General features: G+C 46.6%; 1 protein-coding gene across 1 annotated transcript in view; it reads left to right on the top strand.

Moving 5' to 3' along the window:
• The window catches only part of LOC139412215 (synaptotagmin-7-like), a 32,940-nt gene extending 18,064 nt beyond the window's left edge, over window positions 1-14,876 (top strand). The window contains exons 4-9 of the mRNA XM_071159037.1: window positions 6,860-6,968; window positions 12,466-12,730; window positions 13,032-13,201; window positions 13,371-13,485; window positions 13,724-13,923; window positions 14,746-14,876. Coding sequence (XP_071015138.1) covers window positions 6,860-6,968; window positions 12,466-12,730; window positions 13,032-13,201; window positions 13,371-13,485; window positions 13,724-13,923; window positions 14,746-14,850 — 964 coding nt within the window. The 3' untranslated portion in view covers window positions 14,851-14,876. The remainder of the gene's footprint in view (window positions 1-6,859; window positions 6,969-12,465; window positions 12,731-13,031; window positions 13,202-13,370; window positions 13,486-13,723; window positions 13,924-14,745) is intronic.
• Window positions 14,877-19,457: the final 4,581 nt, after the last annotated feature.

A 19,457-nucleotide genomic window follows, 5' to 3' on the forward strand; every position in this document is an offset into this window, starting at 1 on the left:
GGGACACTTCATCATTTCCATTTCAAACTTCTTTAATCCACCTTTGTTCAATTATCTTTCCCCACAACACTCTCCTTCCCTCCGGTTGGTTACACTTCAAGAAGTCTCAGTGCATCCTTTGATTTGTTAGTATTGCTGCCGCTTTCATAAAATCAGGAAGCATCTAAAGGCATTTATCTAGTAGATGACATAACATTGTATGCGCCCCTGCAACACAATATACAAAGATATGCACATCAGAATGTGTTTGTTTCACAGTATGTCATCAGGTCCAGGTTCTCTTTAGCACCTTTAGAACAGAGTTAACACTACTCGCTTTTCTTGTTTGTGGAGCAGGGAATTACCGCACCAAAATAAACATTGTAGAAAAAATATGAATAACTCCAGCGTACACGATTTTATCTCTGCATATTTATTGTCAACATTTTGGTACACATCCTTTTTCAAGACCTTGGAAAAGGTTGTACACCAAAACGTTGACAGTAAATATGCACAGAGGAATTGTGTGTGCAGGAGTTATTTATGTATTTTCTCTACGTCTCTATCACAGCTTGTCATGGTGTCCCTGAGCAAGTGAGAAAAAGTCCCCTCTCTGTCCCCTGGGATGGGACCTGCTGCTTGGTCTAATTAATGGGAGGATAGGTTAGGCTCTCTGACCTGGGGTTAAGGTCATATGATCAGTGTTCGGGTGTCAGGATCTGGCTAGGGATTACAGCATCGATCCCCAGGGGATGTAGTATTGAGTGTGTATTTATGTGTCGGTATTTGTCGTGTGATGTCATGTGTGTGACGGTGCATATCATTTGTCATTGCTGTATTAAGACCACACAAACATTTGGAATAGTAATATCAAAATGTACAATATCTCTTGGGGGAGAGTCATTGTTCTATAACAGTCTGAGGTGTTGCGACGGGATTGGGCAGAGGAGTTAGAACAGGAGAAGGTTAATGTTCTGTCAGAGCCTGTTGTACGAGGGCAGGGTACAGCTGGGGGTGATTCTACAGTTTTCCTATAGACTTTTCCAGTGAATCAGCTGTTTGCTCCATGGCATCTTCACCCCCCTAGGGGCACGGCGGTATTTGGGTATGGAGAGAGGATGAGTAGGCATGACTGAGGTCAAGGGGCCTGATGACAATGTGGCCTACTGTCCCTGTCCCTGCTCCATAGGAGGTTTAGATTGCCTTAGATTCTATTATCTCCTTATGGGAGGTAATGGTTACCCGGCCGTATCCCTAGAAATATAATCACGGTACCATACAACCTTCGGTGGGTGTGTACAGTTTGGTAACCATGGTTACTCCAGCCCCAAAAGGATGAATTATATAACCATTGAATTTGTGAGGGAAGGAGAGCAATGGACTAGTCTTTACTTTACAGTAGCTCATATCAATGGACTAGTCTTTACTTTACAGTAGTTCATATCAATGGACTAGTCTTTACTTTACAGTAGCTCATATCAATTGGCTAGTCTTTACTTTACATTAGCTCATATCAACGGTCTAGTCATTACTGTACATTAGCTCATATTTCGCTGGCTTCCCATCAGTACTCAGAGCCCATCAGAGCTCTCCTATGATGTTTATAGCGGTCCACTACACACATAACCTCCCTCAATATTAGCCTACTACAGTGGTGTAGTGCTGTTGTTTAGGTGTGTGAGTGCAACAATCTGTTAAAAATGATGTCATAACTTCTCAGTCAAAGTTTGTACCAACATATATAGCCTATTGAATATTATTATAGAATATGCATAAAATGCATCTTCCAATTGCAACGTCTGCACTATGCCCACACATATCGTCTCAAGAAAATGGTATAGTTTATATGTTTATTTGTCACATGCTTCGTATACAACAGGCGTAGACTAACAGTGAAATGTTTACTTACGGGCCCTACCCAAATATGCAGAGAGATCACCAAGTTAGGCATATGTAATTTCAAAATAGGCCATCATCACTGTCAATCGTTAATAATCGTTAATAATAATGTTCACGTTTTACTGGTGAAATGTCCAAACTGCGTGAAAAGGAGTGCGTAGCTGGCTGCAGGGAAGTCAGGCGCAGGAGAGCAGAAATGGGTAGCAAACGGAGCCCTTTATTGAGGCGAACAGAACACGGTACATAGAAACTAAACACACACGGGTTACAATAACCCGGCGCAAACCAGCCTGGAGTACACATACATTTACATATAACAATTCCACACACAGACATGGGGGGAAACAGAGGGTTATATGCACGGCGAGTAATGAGGGAATGCAAACCAGGTGTGTGGGAAAACAAGACAAAACAAATGGAAAATGAAAGGTGGCGATAGCTAGAAGACCGGTGACATCGATCACCGAACGCCGCCCGAACAAGGAGAGGGACCGACCTCGGCGGAAGTCGTGACACTGTGTCTGCATGCAGATCATTTGATCTCAATCAGTTTCATGGGAATATGCATGTAGAGCTTCTTCAATGACTGTTTTGTGAGAGAATTAGAGCAGATGATTTTAACAAACTATTAGCCTTTCTTGTATTTTGTTTCAATCAAAGCATACAGTATAACCTGCTTAGTGGCGCGCGCTGTGACTATTCAACTTCAGCAAACCATCCTAAAATGTCATTATAAATGAGTGTTTTTGGTGTAACAGTATGGTTACAGTGGGGCAAAAAAGTATTTAGTCAGCCACCATATACTTATTTTCCACCATAATTTGCAATTAAATTAATTAAAAATCCTACAATGTGATTTTCTGGATTTTTTTCTCATTTTGTCTGTCATAGTTGAAGTGTACCTATGATGGAAATTACAGGCCTCTCTCATCTTTTTAAGTGGGAGAACTTGCACAATTGGTGGCTGACTAAATACTTTTTTGCCCCACTGTATAGACTTACTATGCTATGCTATTATATTTGGTTTTGTTATGTAAAATACAAATTAATTATTATGTGATTTTGCGGGACATTGATTCATCTTCAGATTTTTTCCCCCCACAAATATTAATGGAGTTAGATAGAGTTAATGGAGTCGTGTATTCTCAACTGTAAAAAGTGAGGGAGCTCCCTCGCCCTCCGGCAGCACTACATCACTGGCCTACTAGTAGGTCTCACTTCAGAGTAGTGAGGGTCTGTCTGTTTATTTCAAAGGATCTTTGACCTTCAGAAGTTATTACACTCAAGGGCGTGTCTGTGACCTTCACACCTAACTACAGTATGATACTAGGTTATAACTACCAATATTATTTGGTTACTATTACACTATTCTCTATTGACACTAGGGTATTATGCTATGTTGACTCAGGTTTTTGTGTAGGGCAGTGGATCCAGGGCTGTGTGTATGTGCCTGTCTGTCTGTCTGTATGTCTGTTTTGTGTGTCTTTGTCTCTTGTATTGGTCTTTAAGTGAATAATGGGGATGGTGTCATGGGGAGGTGGGTAGGGGAGGGTACTGGGAACAGGCGGGCAGGAGGGGTTTTCTTCTTGTGCTCTCTCTAGCCTTGCAGCGGAGTGTCCCCACCTTTTCCCTTTGGTCTCAGGCTCTGGGCACAGGTAACAATCCATAAGGATATTATCACAGGTCATGGTGAGAAGTAGAGGCCTCGCCTGCCTCCACATGCCCCCGCTAGTGTGTGTGTGCGTGTGTGAGTGTGTGTGTTTGTTTTCCTGGAGGCACTCACCTGCACCTGTCATATGTCCTCCAATCCCGTTGTGTCTTGCTGTTGATGTGGCTGCCTTTTTGCTGCCCTCTGTGACCCCCTGCCAAGCCCCCATGCTGCACGCCTACCCTCCTTTTACTCCCTCCATCCCAGGTGCTTGCTGTCTCTCCAGCCGTTGCCGTGCCAACAGAGCAGCCCATATTCTTTAGCTGGTGATCTGGGAAGGGAAGCAGCAGGGTTTGGTCCAGGCTCCATCAGCCACCTCTGGCAGCTGCATGCCATTACAAGTTGACTGACATGACCCTCACTGTGCCGTCACACAACCATGCCACATGTTAGCATCACGTTAGCCCCACGTTAGCCTCATCAGTTAGCCTTAACAGTAACATATGGAAGAAGAGAGAAGATGACCTTACCTAACTCTATGTAGTTAGAGTGCTTTGTATGGAGTCTCTCCTGTTAGCCTATTCGTAGTCATATGTTTTGATGGAAGGAAGTTGATTGAATCAGACTGAGACAGTCATTCCCTGTGGGTGGGACACGAGTCTCTAGACATCGACAGCAGGCTTTGGGTTAGATCCAACCTTTAATGAATCAGCATACAGGGAGATCATAGACTAAGGAAGGAAAGAGAAATGGAAAAGATAGATTAGGACTGAGGGCGTAAAGAGGAAGGACAGCAGGAGATGTTGGATATGAGAAAATTGTCGTGATTCAGTAAAGATAAGATCAACGGAAGACGAGGCAAGGTGTATCAGTTGTTGAGATGTTTGTCACTTTGACCTCTCCCCCTTCCATCATCTTATGTCTCCCCTCATTCAACCCCCTCCCCTGCAGTCTATGGTGTGAATCCTCCTGACAGCTTTCCCCTCCAATCACAGCTATGCCAATCAAGAGATCCCCCTGGAACCAGGCTCATCCACATTACCGGTTTTACATGCACTTACCTGTCTGTCTGTATGTCTGTCAACATTCATTGTATGTGTCTTTCTCTGTCTGATGCCCCACTCCTTACTCTATATGTGCTCCATTATTTGCCTGTGTCCCTGTCTGTGACTGGGTGTCAACCCGTGTCTGTCTCGTTCTGTCTCTTTGTCTGTCTGATCTGGATAACTCAGTCTTATCCTCGCCAAGTGGATAAACTATGTTATTTATTTGTTGCTCATTCAACTTCACTGATCACCTACACCTAGGGTTCAGTGATCCATTTGTTTGCTCTATAAGGCACTAAATGGATGTTAGACAGGAAGGGGAATGACTAAAGAAATGGGGGTAAGTGGTGTACGTAGAGTTGCAAAATTCTGGTAACTTTTCCAGAATTCCAAAGTTTTCCAGATATCCTGGTTAAAGGATACCAGATTCCCAGCTTATTCCCTCTTTATTACAGGAATCTTCCAACAGGGATTTCTAGAAAACTGGAGAATTTTGCAACTCTACCTACACCACTTACCCCCATTCCTTTAGTCATTCTCCTTCCTGTCTAACATCCATTTAGTGCCTTATAGCGAAAACAAATGGATCACTGGACAGACAGACAGACAGACAGACATGAAATGGGACGTAGTCATCCCTAGATTCTCAGATACAGGCAGCAAAAACTAGCTGAGAGATTGTTTTGTATGTGCATGGTGTTGCTTGCGCTTTGCTAAACTGTAGTATAATGGCACAGTGAAACTCTGCATGCCTCCGTTTTACTGTATATAAGTGAAATCCAGCCAGCCAGCCAGTGTTCATGGAAGGACACAGTGCACTAGAGTTACAGTCTCTCTCTTGTGTTAGGCAGCCCAACCCAACCACAGATACTGGATTTGCATTTGTGGACTGACCCTTCACACAGAGAGAGCCCGACCAGACAGAGACATGTCTGCGGTCCTACAACAGTGACTGACCCCTCAAACGACCAGGAACACAGACATCTGTAGCCTCAACCACAAAATTACTGATACTTCAGGAACCACAATTACCATCAACCTCAAACGATTAGTTCCTTGTATCTATTTGGCGGTTAACATGTTGTGTGTGTGTTATGTTTATACCCTCCCACATCTTTGGAATTGTTAGCTAGATTACTTGTTGGTTATTACTGCATTGTCGGAACTAGAAGCACAAGCATTTCGCTACACTCGCATTAACATCTGCTAACCATGTGTTTGTGACAAATAACATTTGATTTGATTTGATTCTCTATTATTCTCTTTTTCTCTCGCTCACCTAATTCTTTTTCCTGTCAGCCTTTCTGATGTACTGCCTCCAGCCATCTCCCTCCCTCTCTGACTCGTCCTCTTATTTTGCATGCCCATGTCAAGTCCGTTTCTCGTCTCTATTCTTTAGTCCTTATTGTGCTCTCTTACGAAAAGTTAGTCTTGTTTTTTTTGTTTCCAGGCCTCTTATCCTCTCCTATCTCCTCTATTTCTCTTCCAGCTTCAACTGAACTATGCTGTGGTGTCTGTCTCTGTCTCACGTTCATTTGAGTCAGTAACCTCACTTTGTTCATTCTGTTAATCCTCCTAGTCTTAACAAAGACAAATCCCCCCTTTTCTCTGCAGAGATAAATCTTCAAATCTACTTCTTCTTCTGCACTCATCTTTCCCACAGCACCCATTCCTAATCCCACTTCCTCTCCCGCCATTTCTACAGTGCACCTGCACTGTTTTTCCTCTCTCTTCCTCTTGTCATTTTGCAGTGTGTAACCTGTAATTAGTGTTGTCTGTCTATGTGTCTTGACTTGTGTCACCTGCTATAGCTCAGCATGTCTTCTGCTCAACAGACTGTTACAACATATTGGCTAGGAACACTTTGTCTCCAACACCCAGTCCTCCCCCACCCTGTCCTTCCTCTTTTACTCTTTCGTTCATTAATTGTGTCGATTTTTGTGGCTGTTTCGCAAATATCACACTACTACATGATTGTAGTGACTATGGTTTGGAACTAAGTGTGCATGTATGTGTGTGAAGGTGTGAGTGAGAGTGTAAGTCACTAACATTCCCGTGTTACTCCCAAGTCTGGGACATTATCAGTCACATTAAGATCTGGACATTCAGCCTTGACACAAGACCTTGCAGCCTCACCTGTGGTGGGAAGCCATTTGATGAGCTGCAGGTTGCAGCACAGACCTGAGGCTGGCTCTTTGTCTTCAGAAGCAGGATTCTCCTAGTGCTCCGTTGGCCTCTCTCTCAGTGTCCGTCCTGACTGTGTCTCTGACCCCCCCCCCCCCCCCAGCAGGAGCCTGGGGAAACCTGGGAGCCAGACCCCAGATGAGGCAGGCCGCCTCGGGAACTCCTCTGTCACAGACCTGACCAACTCTGTCACCACCAGCGACATTCACATGGTGAGAAAACCTGCTCCCTTCCCCCCTGTCTGTGTTAATGATTGTTCATCTGTACTCCTCTCTGCGTGTCTATGGGTTTGTCCACATCCACCCACTTGTGGCAGCATTTAGATGTCTTAAATGACAAAACATGCTAATTACATGACATTTCCCAACCCAGCTTGGCTATCACAAAGGAGAAACTCAGTAGAATATGCTTTGTTCAGCAAAAGCTGGTAATTACGCTGCGAACACAGTGCTGTGAGTGCTGGGTGGACAGGGCGCGGGTGGGGGATGGGCCTGTGTTATTATGTGGGTTGCACGTCTGCGTTATGGAGGTCCCGATGATGCTTAATGATGATACTTTCACTTTGAGGGGGAGCCAACAGGGCCTGTCAGTTGGATCAGACCTGCAGTTGGCCACGGTCTCTTTCCATCTCTGGTCTCTCACAATGTGAGTCGAAGACTTTCACTAGGCCTAGTTAATATCTATAACTTTTTTTCATCACTGAGGCACAGTTTCTTTTTTGGGGGGGGGGGGTCATTGTGATACTACCTATGCAGGATATTAGAAGTTTTATATGCGTTTATAGAAGTGAGTTAGTTTGAATAATCCCGGTACCCAGAATCAATTATTGCGTGCGCTGGCCAGGTACGTCAATCTGTCACAAGGGATTTGTTTTACATTTATTTTTATTTCACCTTTATTTAACCAGGTAGGCCAGTTGAGAACAAGTTCTCATTTACAACTGCGACCTGGCCAAGATAAAGCAAAGCAGTGTGACAAAAACAACAACACAGTTACACATAAACAAACGTACAGTCAATAACAGAATAGAAAAGTATATGTACAGTGTGTGCAAATGTAGTAAGATTAGGGAGGTAATGCAATAAATAGGCCAAAATAATTTTAATTTAGCATTAACACTGGAGTGATAGATGATGTGCAGATGATGATGTGCAAGTAGAGATACTGGGGTGCAAAAGAGCAACAAAAATATATATATAAATAAATAACAATATGGGGATGAGGGAGTTGTGTGTGCTATTTACAGATGGGCTGTGTACAGGTACAGTGATTGTTAAGCTGCTCTGACAGCTAATGCTTAAAGTTAGAGAGGGAGATATGTCTCCAGCTTCAGTGATTTTTGCAATTCGTTTCAGTCATTGGCAGTAGAGAACTGGAAGGAATTGCGGCCAAAGGAGGTGTTGGCTTTGGGGATGACCAGTGAAATATACCTGCTGGAGCGCGTGCTATGTGTGGGTGTTGCTATGGTGACCAGTGAGCTGAGATAAGGCAGGGCTTTACCTAGCAAAGACTTATAGATGACCTGGAGCCAATGGGTTTGGAGACAAATATGTAGCGAGGGCCAGCCAACGAGAGCATACAGGTCGCAGTGGTGGGTAGTATATGGGGCTTTGGTGACAAAACGGATGGCACTGTGATAGACTTCATCCAATTTGCTGAAAAGAGTGTTGGAGGCTATTTTGTAAATGACATCGCCAAAGTCAAGGATCGGTAGGATAGTCAGTTTTACGAGGGTATGTTTGGCAGCATGAGTGAAGGAGGCTTTGTTGCGAAGTAGGAAGCAGATTCTAGATTTAATTTTGGGTTGGAGATGCTTAATGTGAGTCTGAAAGGAGGGTTTACAGTCTAACCAGACACCTAGGTACAGTATTTGTAGTTGTCCACATATTCTAAGTCAGAACCGTCCAGAGTGGAGGTTCGATTAACCTCTCTGGTACACGCTAGCGTCCCACCTCGACAACAGCCAGTGAAATTGCAGGGCGCCAAATTCAAAACAACAGAAATCCCATAATTACAATTCCTCAAACATACAAGTATTATACACTATTTTAAAGATAAACTTCTTGTAAATCCAACCACAGTGTCCAATTTCAAAAAGTCTTTACTGCGAAAGCACACCATGCGATTATGTTTGGTCAGCACCTAGTCACAGAAAACCATACAGCCATTTTCCAGCCAAGGAGAGGGCTCACAAGTCAGAAATAGCGATTAAATGAATCACTAACCTTTGATGATCTTCATCAGATGGCACTCATATGACTTCATGTTACACAATACATGTATGTTTTGTTCGATAAAGTTCATATTTATATGCAAAAATCTCAGTTTACATTGACTCGTTATGTTCAGAAATGCATTGTCTCAGACAAACATTCGGTGAAAGTGCAGAGAGCCACATCAAATTACTGAAATAATCATCATAAACATTGATAAACGATACAAGTGTTAAACATACGAATAAAGATAAACTTCTCCTTAATGCAACCGCTGTGTCAGATTTCAAAAAGGCTTTACTGCGAAAGCACACTTTGCGATTATGTTAGGTCAGCACCTAGCCACAGAAACCCATACAGCCATTTTCCAGCTAAGGAGAGGGCTCACAAGTCAGAAATAGCATTAAAATGAATCACTTACCTTTGATGATCTTCATCTGGTGGCACTCCCAGGTCTCCATGTTAGACAGTAAATGTTTGTTTTGTTCAATAATGTCCCTTATTCAAAAATAAACATATCCAGGTGTTAGAATGGCCAAGTCAAAGTGCAGACCTGAATCCAATCGAGAATCTGTGGAAAGAACTGAAAACTGCTGTTCACAAATGCTCTACATCCAACCTCACTGAGCTCGAGCTGTTTTGCAAGGAGGAATGGGAAAAAAATGTCAGTCTCTCGATGTGCAAAACTTTGCACGCCCAATTTTTCAGTTTTTGATTTGTTTAAAAAGTTTGAAATATCCAATAAATGTCGTTCCACTTCATGATTGTGTCCCACTTGTTGTTGATTCTTCACAAAAAAATACAGTTTTATATCTTTATGTTTGAAGCCTGAAATGTGGCAAAAGGTCGCAAAGTTCAAGGGGACCGAATACTTTCGCAAGGCACTGTTCTCATATTCTGAGCAAGGAACTTAAACGTTAGCTTTTTTACATGGCACATATTGCACTTTTACTTTCTCTCCAACACTGTGTTTTTGCATTATTTAAACCAAATTGAACATGTTTCATTATTTATTTGAGACTAAATTGATTTTATTTAAGTATTATATTAAGTTCAAATAAGTGTTCATTGTTCATTCAGTATTGTTGTAATTGTCATTTATTACAAATATATATACAAATCGGCCGATTAATTGGTATCGGCTTTTTTCGGTCCTCTAATCATCGTTATCTGCGTTGAAAAATCATAATCGGTCGACCTCTAGTCCAGGGTAGTGATGCTAGTCGGGCGGGAGGGTGCGGGCAGCAATCGGTTGAAGAGCATGCATTTAGCTTTACTAGCATTTAAAAGCAGTTGGAGGTCACGGAAGGAGTGTTGTATGGCATTGAAGCTCATTTGGAGGTTTGTTAACACAGTGTCCAAAGAAGGGCCAGATGTATACAGAATGGTGTCGTCTGCGTAGAGGTGGATCAGAGAATCACCAGCAGCAAGGGTGACATCATTGATATATACAGAGAAAAGAGTCTGCCTGAGAATTGAACCCTGTGGGACCCCCATAGAGACTGCCAGAGGTCCGCACAACAGACCCTCCGATTTAACACGCTGAACTCTATCTGAGAAGTAGTTGGCAAACCAGGCAAGGCAGTCATTTGAGAAGCCAAGGCTATTGAGTCTGCCGATAAGAATGCAGGGATTGATAGAGTCGAAAGCCTTGGCCAGGTCTATGAAGATGGCTGCACAGTACTGTCTTTTATCGATGGAGGTTATGATATCGTTTTGGACCTTGAGCATGGCTGAGGTGATCTGTTTGTTAACTTGGCTTTCAAAGATTTTAGAAAGGCAGGGCAGGATGGATATAGGTTTATAACAGTTTGGGTCTAGAGTGTCTCCCCCTTTGAAGAGGAGGATGACCGCGGCAGCTATCCAATCTTTGGAGATCTCAGACGATACGAAAGAGGCTAGTAATAGGGGTTGCAACAATTTTGGCTAATAATTTTAGAAAGAGAGGGTCCAGATTGTCTAGCCCGGCTGATTTGTAGGGATCCAGATTCTGCAGGTCTTTCAGAACATCAACTGTCTGGATTTGGGTGAAGGAGAAGCGGGGGGGGGGGACTTGGGCAAGTTTCTGCAGGGGGTGCTGAGATGTTGGCCGGGGTAGGGGTAGCCAGGTGGAAAGCATGGCTAACCTTAGAAAAATGCTTATTGAAATGATTGAGTATCGTATATTTATCGGTGGTGACAGTGTTTCCTAGCCTCAGTGCAGTGGGCAGCTGGGAGGAGGTGCTCTTATTCTCCATGGACTTTACAGTGTCCCAAAACTTTTTGGAATTAGTGCTACAGGATGCAAATTTCTGTTTGAAAAAGCTAGCCTTTGCTTTCCTAACTGACTGTGTATATTGGTTCCTGACTTACCTGAAAAGTTGCATATCGCCGGGGCTATTCGATGCTAATGCAGAACGCCACAGGATGTTTTTGTGCTGGTTGGTGTGGTGTGTGTACATATTATGTTAATAATATGATTAACCTCGTGTTCTGACCCTCACATGGTCTGGGGGTGGAGAGATGTGTATAGTGTAGGTGGGCTCAGTATGTGGTTGTATTTTGTGAGTTGTAGGTTCTGTATCTATGTGGGTTATGTGGGTTTCAGGCGAAGCGATTTGGCAACAAGTAAAAGAGAATAAATAACAGATTGACCCTGAAAAATTTTGAAAACTAGGTGGGGCAAATTTCAGGAGCGCTGTCTCAAAGACGATGTGTGCATGCATGCGTCCATGTAAGTATGTCTGTGTGCACATACATGTGTGTGTTCATGAAAGACAGACAGACATCAGACACCAAGAGAGTGAAGGAGGAGAGATGATCAGATTTAGAACGAGGAGGCAGAGCAACAGCGAGATGTGTGGGAGAGAATACAGAATGTGAGATTAAATTCCAGGAACTGCACCTTGGGCCAAGCCTCTGGTCCCTCTCTATCAGATAGCAGCCTTTTAACTGCATTTCCTTCCCTCCCTCGGGGCCCAGCTCCAGTTAGGCAGGGGGTCTCTCTATTCACAGAATACCTCCTGCCTCTCCGCTCAAGATATGCCTTCTCCCCCATTGCTCCCTCCCTTATCGCTCAGTAAAGCCCAGACATATGACATAACATTATCTGAACGTTAGGCTAGCATGATGGCAGCATTGCACGTGAGTTCCAGTGCTGTTTGACTGCCCCCTTGTGGATGAGAAATAAAGCTCCTTGTTCACCTTGGGTGTTCATGTCCCTGAGTGTTTCATCTGTGTGTTCCATGCTGGGAAAGGGTGGGGGTATTGGGATGAGGGTTGTTGAGTGTACAAAGGGAGAATCTCAATTGCATACTCCTCGCGTCTTCTCTCCTTTCTCCTCGCCTCTTTCTCAAAACCCATTGGATGAGAGTGCCAGAGGTCCCTCCCCTCTGACCTTCTCCAATGTGTTTTGAGAAGGAGTCAAGGAGAGAGGACGCGAGGAGTATGCAATTGCGATTCTACCATCGTATAGACTGGATAAATATTAGAGTTCTCTGCTGCTGTTCTCTCCCAGCTCTCTCCAGGCTCAGAAGAGGACACAGAAGGGCCTGTGGTTGAGAAGCTGGGCCGGATTCAGTTCAGTGTGGGCTACAGCTTCCAGGACTCCACCCTGACCGTCAAGATCCTTACGGGCCAGGAGCTCCCCGCCAAGGACTTCTCTGGCACCTCAGACCCCTTCGTCAAACTCTACCTGCTGCCTGACAAGAAGCACAAGCTGGAGACCAAGGTCAAGAGGAAGAACCTCAATCCTCGCTGGAACGAGACCTTCCTGTTTGAAGGTCAGACTGTGAAATCACCCTGCATACGAGGCTGCGTACCTAATGGCGCCCTATTCTGCACTACTTTTGATCACAGCCCTATGGGCCCCTGTAGTGCACTACATAGGGAATAGGATGCCATTTGGGACGCAATGGCAACTACTGCACATTATAAAAAACACACATCTAGTCTTAGAACTATACACATAACTAGACGCTATTGGTTATCCTGTATAAAGTCTGAAAGAGTACTCCCTAAATCTCTGTCCAGCACATATCAGCCTCTTATCTGTCTGTTTATGTATCTGTCTGTTCCCCCCAGGGTTCCCCTATGAGAAGGTGATCCAGAGGACCCTCTATATGCAGGTGCTGGATTACGATCGCTTCAGCAGGAACGACCCCATCGGGGAGGTGTCCATTCCCCTTAACAAGGTGGACCTGGGCAACCAGCAGACCTACTGGAAGGAGCTGAAGCCCTGCAGCGACGGCAGCGTGAGTAAAGTACACACACAGACTAGGACAGTTGCAGAGGGACAGGGGATGAGGGGGAAGGGTAGGAGAGAGGGAACAAGGAGAAGGAGGGATGATGGGAGGACAGAAGGGGGTAGAGGAGATGAAGGGAGAGAGGGTTGGTGCGTGGTGATGTCATTGTGTTTCTCAGGGGAGTCGAGGAGACCTGCTGGTGTCACTGTGCTACAACCCTCAAGCCAACACCATCACTGTGACCATCATCAAAGCCCGCAACCTGAAAGCCATGGACATTGGAGGCACCTCCGGTACAGTACATACAATACTCTGTCATCACCTATTTCCTGTGCTACAGTCTGTCTACCTTAACATGTGTCAATGTGGTTTCAGTATCTCTCCATCCATACGGCATCCAAAATGACACCCTATTCCCTATATAGTGCACTACTTTCTATGAGCCCTGGTCAAAATAAGTGTACTGTATAGGGATTAGGGTGCCATTTGGGATGAAACCTCTGTGTTTAAGTGATGTGTCTCCCCCGTCAGATCCCTATGTGAAGCTGTGGCTGATGCACAAGGACAAGCGTGTGGAGAAGAAGAAGACGGTGACAATGAAGTGCTGTCTGAACCCCGTGTTCAACGAGTCCTTCCCCTTCGACGTCCCCGCCCACGTGCTCCGAGAGACCACCATCATCATCACCGTCATGGACAAGGACAAGCTCAGTCGCAACGACGTCATCGGCAAGGTACCGCCCCCTCGTAACGCCCAGACCACCAGCCACGTACATCACCAGTCCACACTGACCCCTGCTGGCACATACTGAGACACACACACACACACATGCACACGCACACATACATAAACTCATAACACACACACACACACACACACAATGATCCTGCTCTCACACACACTAACACAACAACACATTAACAGTCACTGTCTCAAGATTGCTCTTACATACTGACACAGTGAGATTGATATCCATTGATTGTGTGGTTTGTTTGTGGCACACAGAGGCACTATCCCATTGATTTTCTGACACACTGTAACCCTCATACAGGCTTCCTTACTATGGATCCAGTGTCTGATAGTGACCCCTCAGTAAACCAAACACGCCTCATCACAGGCTCTGGCCCTTTCACCCACAGTCTAATCACCAGCAGTAAAACACAGCTGCGGCTTGCTTGGGAGCCTCCATCTCTCTGTCTAAACATAAGTCTCATTCTCACACAAATATTTCCCCCTGTTTCCCCTGCTCTGAAAATTGCTGAGAGTAAAACAGCTGTTTCATCTTAATGACTCTCCTCAGCTCCCGATATGAATTAAATTCAGATTAGGGTGATTGGCAAGCTTTATGGTAACAGCAGGGACACTCCAGACTTCAGAGAGTTTAGTTTACCTCTCTCTGTTTGAGTATGAGTAATATCGATCTCTGTGACGTCAGATATCCTGCTTATCCATCTCACCCCCCTCGCTCTCTTTCACTCCATCTCTCTCTCCTCCTCTCTTCCTCCCCTTCTCTTCCACTCTTTCTTCCCACCCTCCGTCTTGCTCTCTCTCTCAGATCTATCTCTCGTGGAAGAGTGGTCCAGCGGAGGTGAAGCACTGGAAGGACATGATGGGTAAACCTCGCAATGCCGTGCAGCAGTGGCATGCCCTCAAGGCCTGATACTGTAGGTCCAGTCACATCCACCCAGACCATCCCAGCCCCCTGCCCCCTCCCTGCCCTGCCCTCCCACCCTATCGTTATGCACAAGGCTGACTCGCTGCAGAACATGGGTACAAATAGCCATCCAACGCATCCACCCTACGCATCCACCCTCTCCTCCTGCCTGTCCTCTCTCAGATCCCTAATGAGCTTCTCCTTCCTCTACTCCTCTCTGTTTAGCCGGGTCCTTTCTGAGTCTTGTTGCTTTTAAGTCATACCTTCCTCTCAACCATAGTTTTTTCTCCTTGGTCCACCTTTACTCTGTTTTACTCTGGAGCAGCACACTCTGCCAGCCCTAGGGTGAGCCTCAGCCACCAACAAAAACAGGTTCAAATAGACCATATAAGAATCCTGCGTAAGGAGCTGGTGAAGGGCCTGTCTTTCAGGAAACATTATATCTGTGACTGTGTGACAGACTGACCGACAAGGAATCCAGTTCCACCATTAATCCTGTGTCTCTCCATCGTTCTCCTGTGTCAGTGAAGGGAGGCTACTTCTCTCCCTAATCACTGCTCTCTCTGTCGTCAGAAGCAATCTGGTTGGCTGTTCATTTTTTTTTTTTGCTTCCCACGTTGATCCTTTGGTCCATTCCCTTCTGCAAACACACAGAGAATATAACAGGAAGGATCGATAGAGAGAGAGAGGCAAACCAATGGTATAGAAGAGGGATGGACTGTCTGGATGATAATGGAATTAGACGTGACACTGTCACTCCACCCCGTTCATCATCTCTGATCTCTTTCTCTCCCACCACTATGGTGAGTCTTCCCTGGCTGGACCCCCTTGTTGTCTGTGCGTGCTGTGGGTGATGTGCTGTAACTCCAAATGAAGTTCTAGATGAAAAAAGGAGAAAATGACTGATCATTTACACTGGTCCATGGGGGAAATGTAAAAAGACGTTCCTATTTTCTGGAGAGAAAAAAAAAGAATAATGACAGAAAAAGAGTAAGAGTCATCAATGTTGTGTTTTGTTTTTAAAAGCCTAAAGAGACCAATCAAAATGTTCTTCCAGAGACAGTAAATAGAAGCAAAAAGACAGCTATTATTCTGTCGTATTCTCTGTGTGTGTGTGTGTGTGTGTGTGTGTGTGTGTGTGTGTGTGTGTGTGTGTGTGTGCGTGCGTGCGTGCGTGCGTGTCAGCGAAAGTTAGAGTGTGAATGCGAGTGCAAGTGTGTGAAAGTATTGGGCTTGCACTGCTATCAAATGAATAACGACAATGTTACTGATAATAATGATGACAATAATAATCATCAGTATTCTACTGGATATGTTTGAAGACTTGGAGAGGTCACAGCAGCTAAGCAGTGACAGAGAGAGAGGGGTACAGTCTGTAGGGTAGTGCCTGCTACCTGGTGTGGAATGGTAAGCAGAGGAGGAACTTGACATGAACCACCAGTCTTCATCTGAGCTGCTTTCTCTCAATTGCATCATCCACTGCAGATAACCATAAATAAATGCCCCTCTCCCAACCGAGTCCATTTTGTTTCTAATGGAGCACTAAGCCAATTGATCTTGTCCCCATCAAGGTTGGTAACGTTACCTGTTTGTCTCTCTCAGTCATTTTGTGTAATTCTGCCTGTCTGTTGGAACGTGTGTCTGTTACGTCAGTTGGTCTGTAAGTCATTTAGTCAACATCTTATTCATTAGTGTGCATGTCACAGAACACATTGTTTTAAGAATGTTAGTAGATAAATGTTTAGGGTCTTAGTGGAAGGCTGTTCCATTACTGGCCAAACCCCCTCTGCTCTGTCCTGCTCCAGATGTTAGATAGTTAGGGTGTTAATGGGTCTTCAGGACCAGGGCTGTTTCATTACAGACCAAACCCTCTCTGCTCTGTCCTGCTCCTGATGTTAGATAGTTGGGTGTTAGTGGGTCTTCAGGACCACGGCTGTTACGGACCAAACCCCCTCTGTTCTGTCCTGCTTCAGGGCCAGGCTGTTCCATTACTGGCCAGACCCCCTCTGCTCTGTGCTGCTCCTGATGTCATCCTGGTGTGACCTGTTCCAAGCTTAAGTCTCTCTCTCATCACACAATGGGCTGAAGGATAGCTACAAGAGTAATAATATCAACTAAACCTATTTTCTGTTTACATTTGACTGTTTATTTGTGTCTACTGAATGTGTGTGTGTGTGTGTGTGTGTGTGTTTGCAATGTGTGTATGAGTGTGTCAACATCTGACTGTTTGTGTTTACCGTGTATGTATGTGTGCTTGGTGTTCACTTTTGCCATTTTCATTTTCTTAATATGGAATCTGTTTTTTGGCTGTTTTTATTCTGTATAAAGTAATTTAGATGTTCAGTTAATTATTTATGTTGTCGCTGATCGCTAAGGAGGAGACGCTAATGATTACTGGGATGTTGGAATGTGACAAAGGGCATGTGTCTACTTTCTATTTGTTGGGGTTTTATGGGTTGGTTGGGGAGGGGGCCATAGACATTCGAGAATCTGAGTGAAGAGAGAAACAAAGAGAAGAGAGAGAGGGGAGCTCATTACATCTGACAATACCACATACAGCATATTCTATTCTAGCCCTCTTCTGTTGGGCACTCAGGCCTGTGTGCATCAGGGGCCTTGTGTTCTGGTTTATCATTTAATAGGTGGCTTACAGAACCACAACATGCTGTCCCTCCGCTCTAGGTCTGGCCCAACACGCTGTCCCTCCGCTCTAGGTCTGGCCCAACACGCTGTCCCTCCCCTCTAGGTCTGGCCCAACACGCTGTCCCTCCGCTCTAGGTCTGGCCCAACACGCTGTCCCTCCGCTCTAGGTCTGGCCCAACACGCTGTCCCTCCCCTCTAGGTCTGGCCCAACACGCTGTCCCTCCCCTCTAGGTCTGGCCCAACACGCTGTCCCTCCGCTCTAGGTCTGGCCCAACACGCTGTCCCTCCGCTCTAGGTCTGGCCCAACACGCTGTCCCTCCCCTCTAGGTCTGGCCCAACACGCTGTCCCTCCGCTCTAGGTCTGGCCCAACACGCTGTCCCTCCGCTCTAGGTCTGGCCCAACACACTGTCCCTCCGCTCTAGGTCTGGCCCAACACACTGTCCCTCCGCTCTAGGTCTGGCCCAACACGCTGTCCCTCCGCTCTAGGTCTGGCCCAACACGCTGTCCCTCCGCTCTAGGTCTGGCCCAACACGCTGTCCCTCCGCTCTAGGTCTGGCCCAACACACTGTCCCTCCGCTCTAGGTCTGGCCCAACACACAGTCCCTCCGCTCTAGGTCTGGCCAAACACACTGCCCCTCCGTTCTAGGTCTGGCCCAACACGCTGTCCCTCCCCTCTAGGTCTGGCCCAACACGCTGTCCCTCCGCTATAGGTCTGGCCCAACACACTGTCCCTCCGCTCTAGGTCTGGCCCAACACGCTGTCCCTCCGCTCTAGGTCTGGCCCAACACGCTGTCCCTCCGCTCTAGGTCTGGCCCAACACGCTGTCCCTCCGCTCTAGGTCTGGCCCAACACGCTGTCCCTCCGCTCTAGGTCTGGCCCAACACGCTGTCCCTCCGCTCTAGGTCTGGCCCAACACACTGTCCCTCCGCTCTAGGTCTGGCCCAACACACAGTCCCTCCGCTCTAGGTCTGGCCAAACACACTGCCCCTCCGTTCTAGGTCTGGCCCAACACGCTGTCCCTCCGCTCTAGGTCTGGCCCAACACGCTGTCCCTCCGCTCTAGGTCTGGCCCAACACGCTGTCCCTCCCCTCTAGGTCTGGCCCAACACACTGTCCCTCCGCTCTAGGTCTGGCCCAACACGCTGTCCCTCCGCTCTAGGTCTGGCCCAACACGCTGTCCCTCCGCTCTAGGTCTGGCCCAACACGCTGTCCCTCCGCTCTAGGTCTAGCCCAACACACTGTCCCTCCGCTCTAGGTCTGGCCCAAAACGTTGTCCCTCCGCTCTAGGTCTGGCCCAACACGCTGTCCCTCCCCTCTAGGTCTGGCCCAACACACTGTCCCTCCGCTCTAGGTCTGGCTCAACACGCTGTCCCTCCGCTCTAGGTCTGGCCCAACACGCTGTCCCTCCCCTCTAGGTCTGGCCCAACACGCTGTCCCTCCCCTCTAGGTCTGGCCCAACACGCTGTCCCTCCCCTCTAGGTCTGGCCCAACACGCTGTCCCTCCCCTCTAGGTCTGGCACAACACGCTGTCCCTCCGCTCTAGGTCTGGCCCAACACGCTGCCCCTCCGCTCTAGGTCTGGCCCAACACGCTGTCCCTCCCCTCTAGGTCTGGCCCAACACGCTGTCCCTCCGCTATAGGTCTGGCCCAACACGCTGTCCCTCCGCTCTAGGTCTGGCCCAACACGCTGTCCGTCCGCTCTAGGTCTGGCCCAACACGCTGTCCCTCCGCTCTAGGTCTGGCCCAACACGCTGTCCCTCCGCTCTAGGTCTGGCCCAACACGCTGTCCCTCCGCTCTAGGTCTGGCCCAACACGCTGTCCCTCCCCTTTAGGTCTGGCCCAACACGCTGTCCCTCCGCTCTAGGTCTGGCCCAACACACTGTCCCTCCGCTCTAGGTCTGGCCCAACACACAGTCCCTCCGCTCTAGGTCTGGCCCAACACACTGTCCCCCCGTTCTAGGTCTGGCCCAA

The sequence above is a fragment of the Oncorhynchus clarkii genome, chromosome 6, assembly GCF_045791955.1.
Source record: "Oncorhynchus clarkii lewisi isolate Uvic-CL-2024 chromosome 6, UVic_Ocla_1.0, whole genome shotgun sequence".
NCBI classification, from domain to species: domain Eukaryota; kingdom Metazoa; phylum Chordata; class Actinopteri; order Salmoniformes; family Salmonidae; genus Oncorhynchus; species Oncorhynchus clarkii.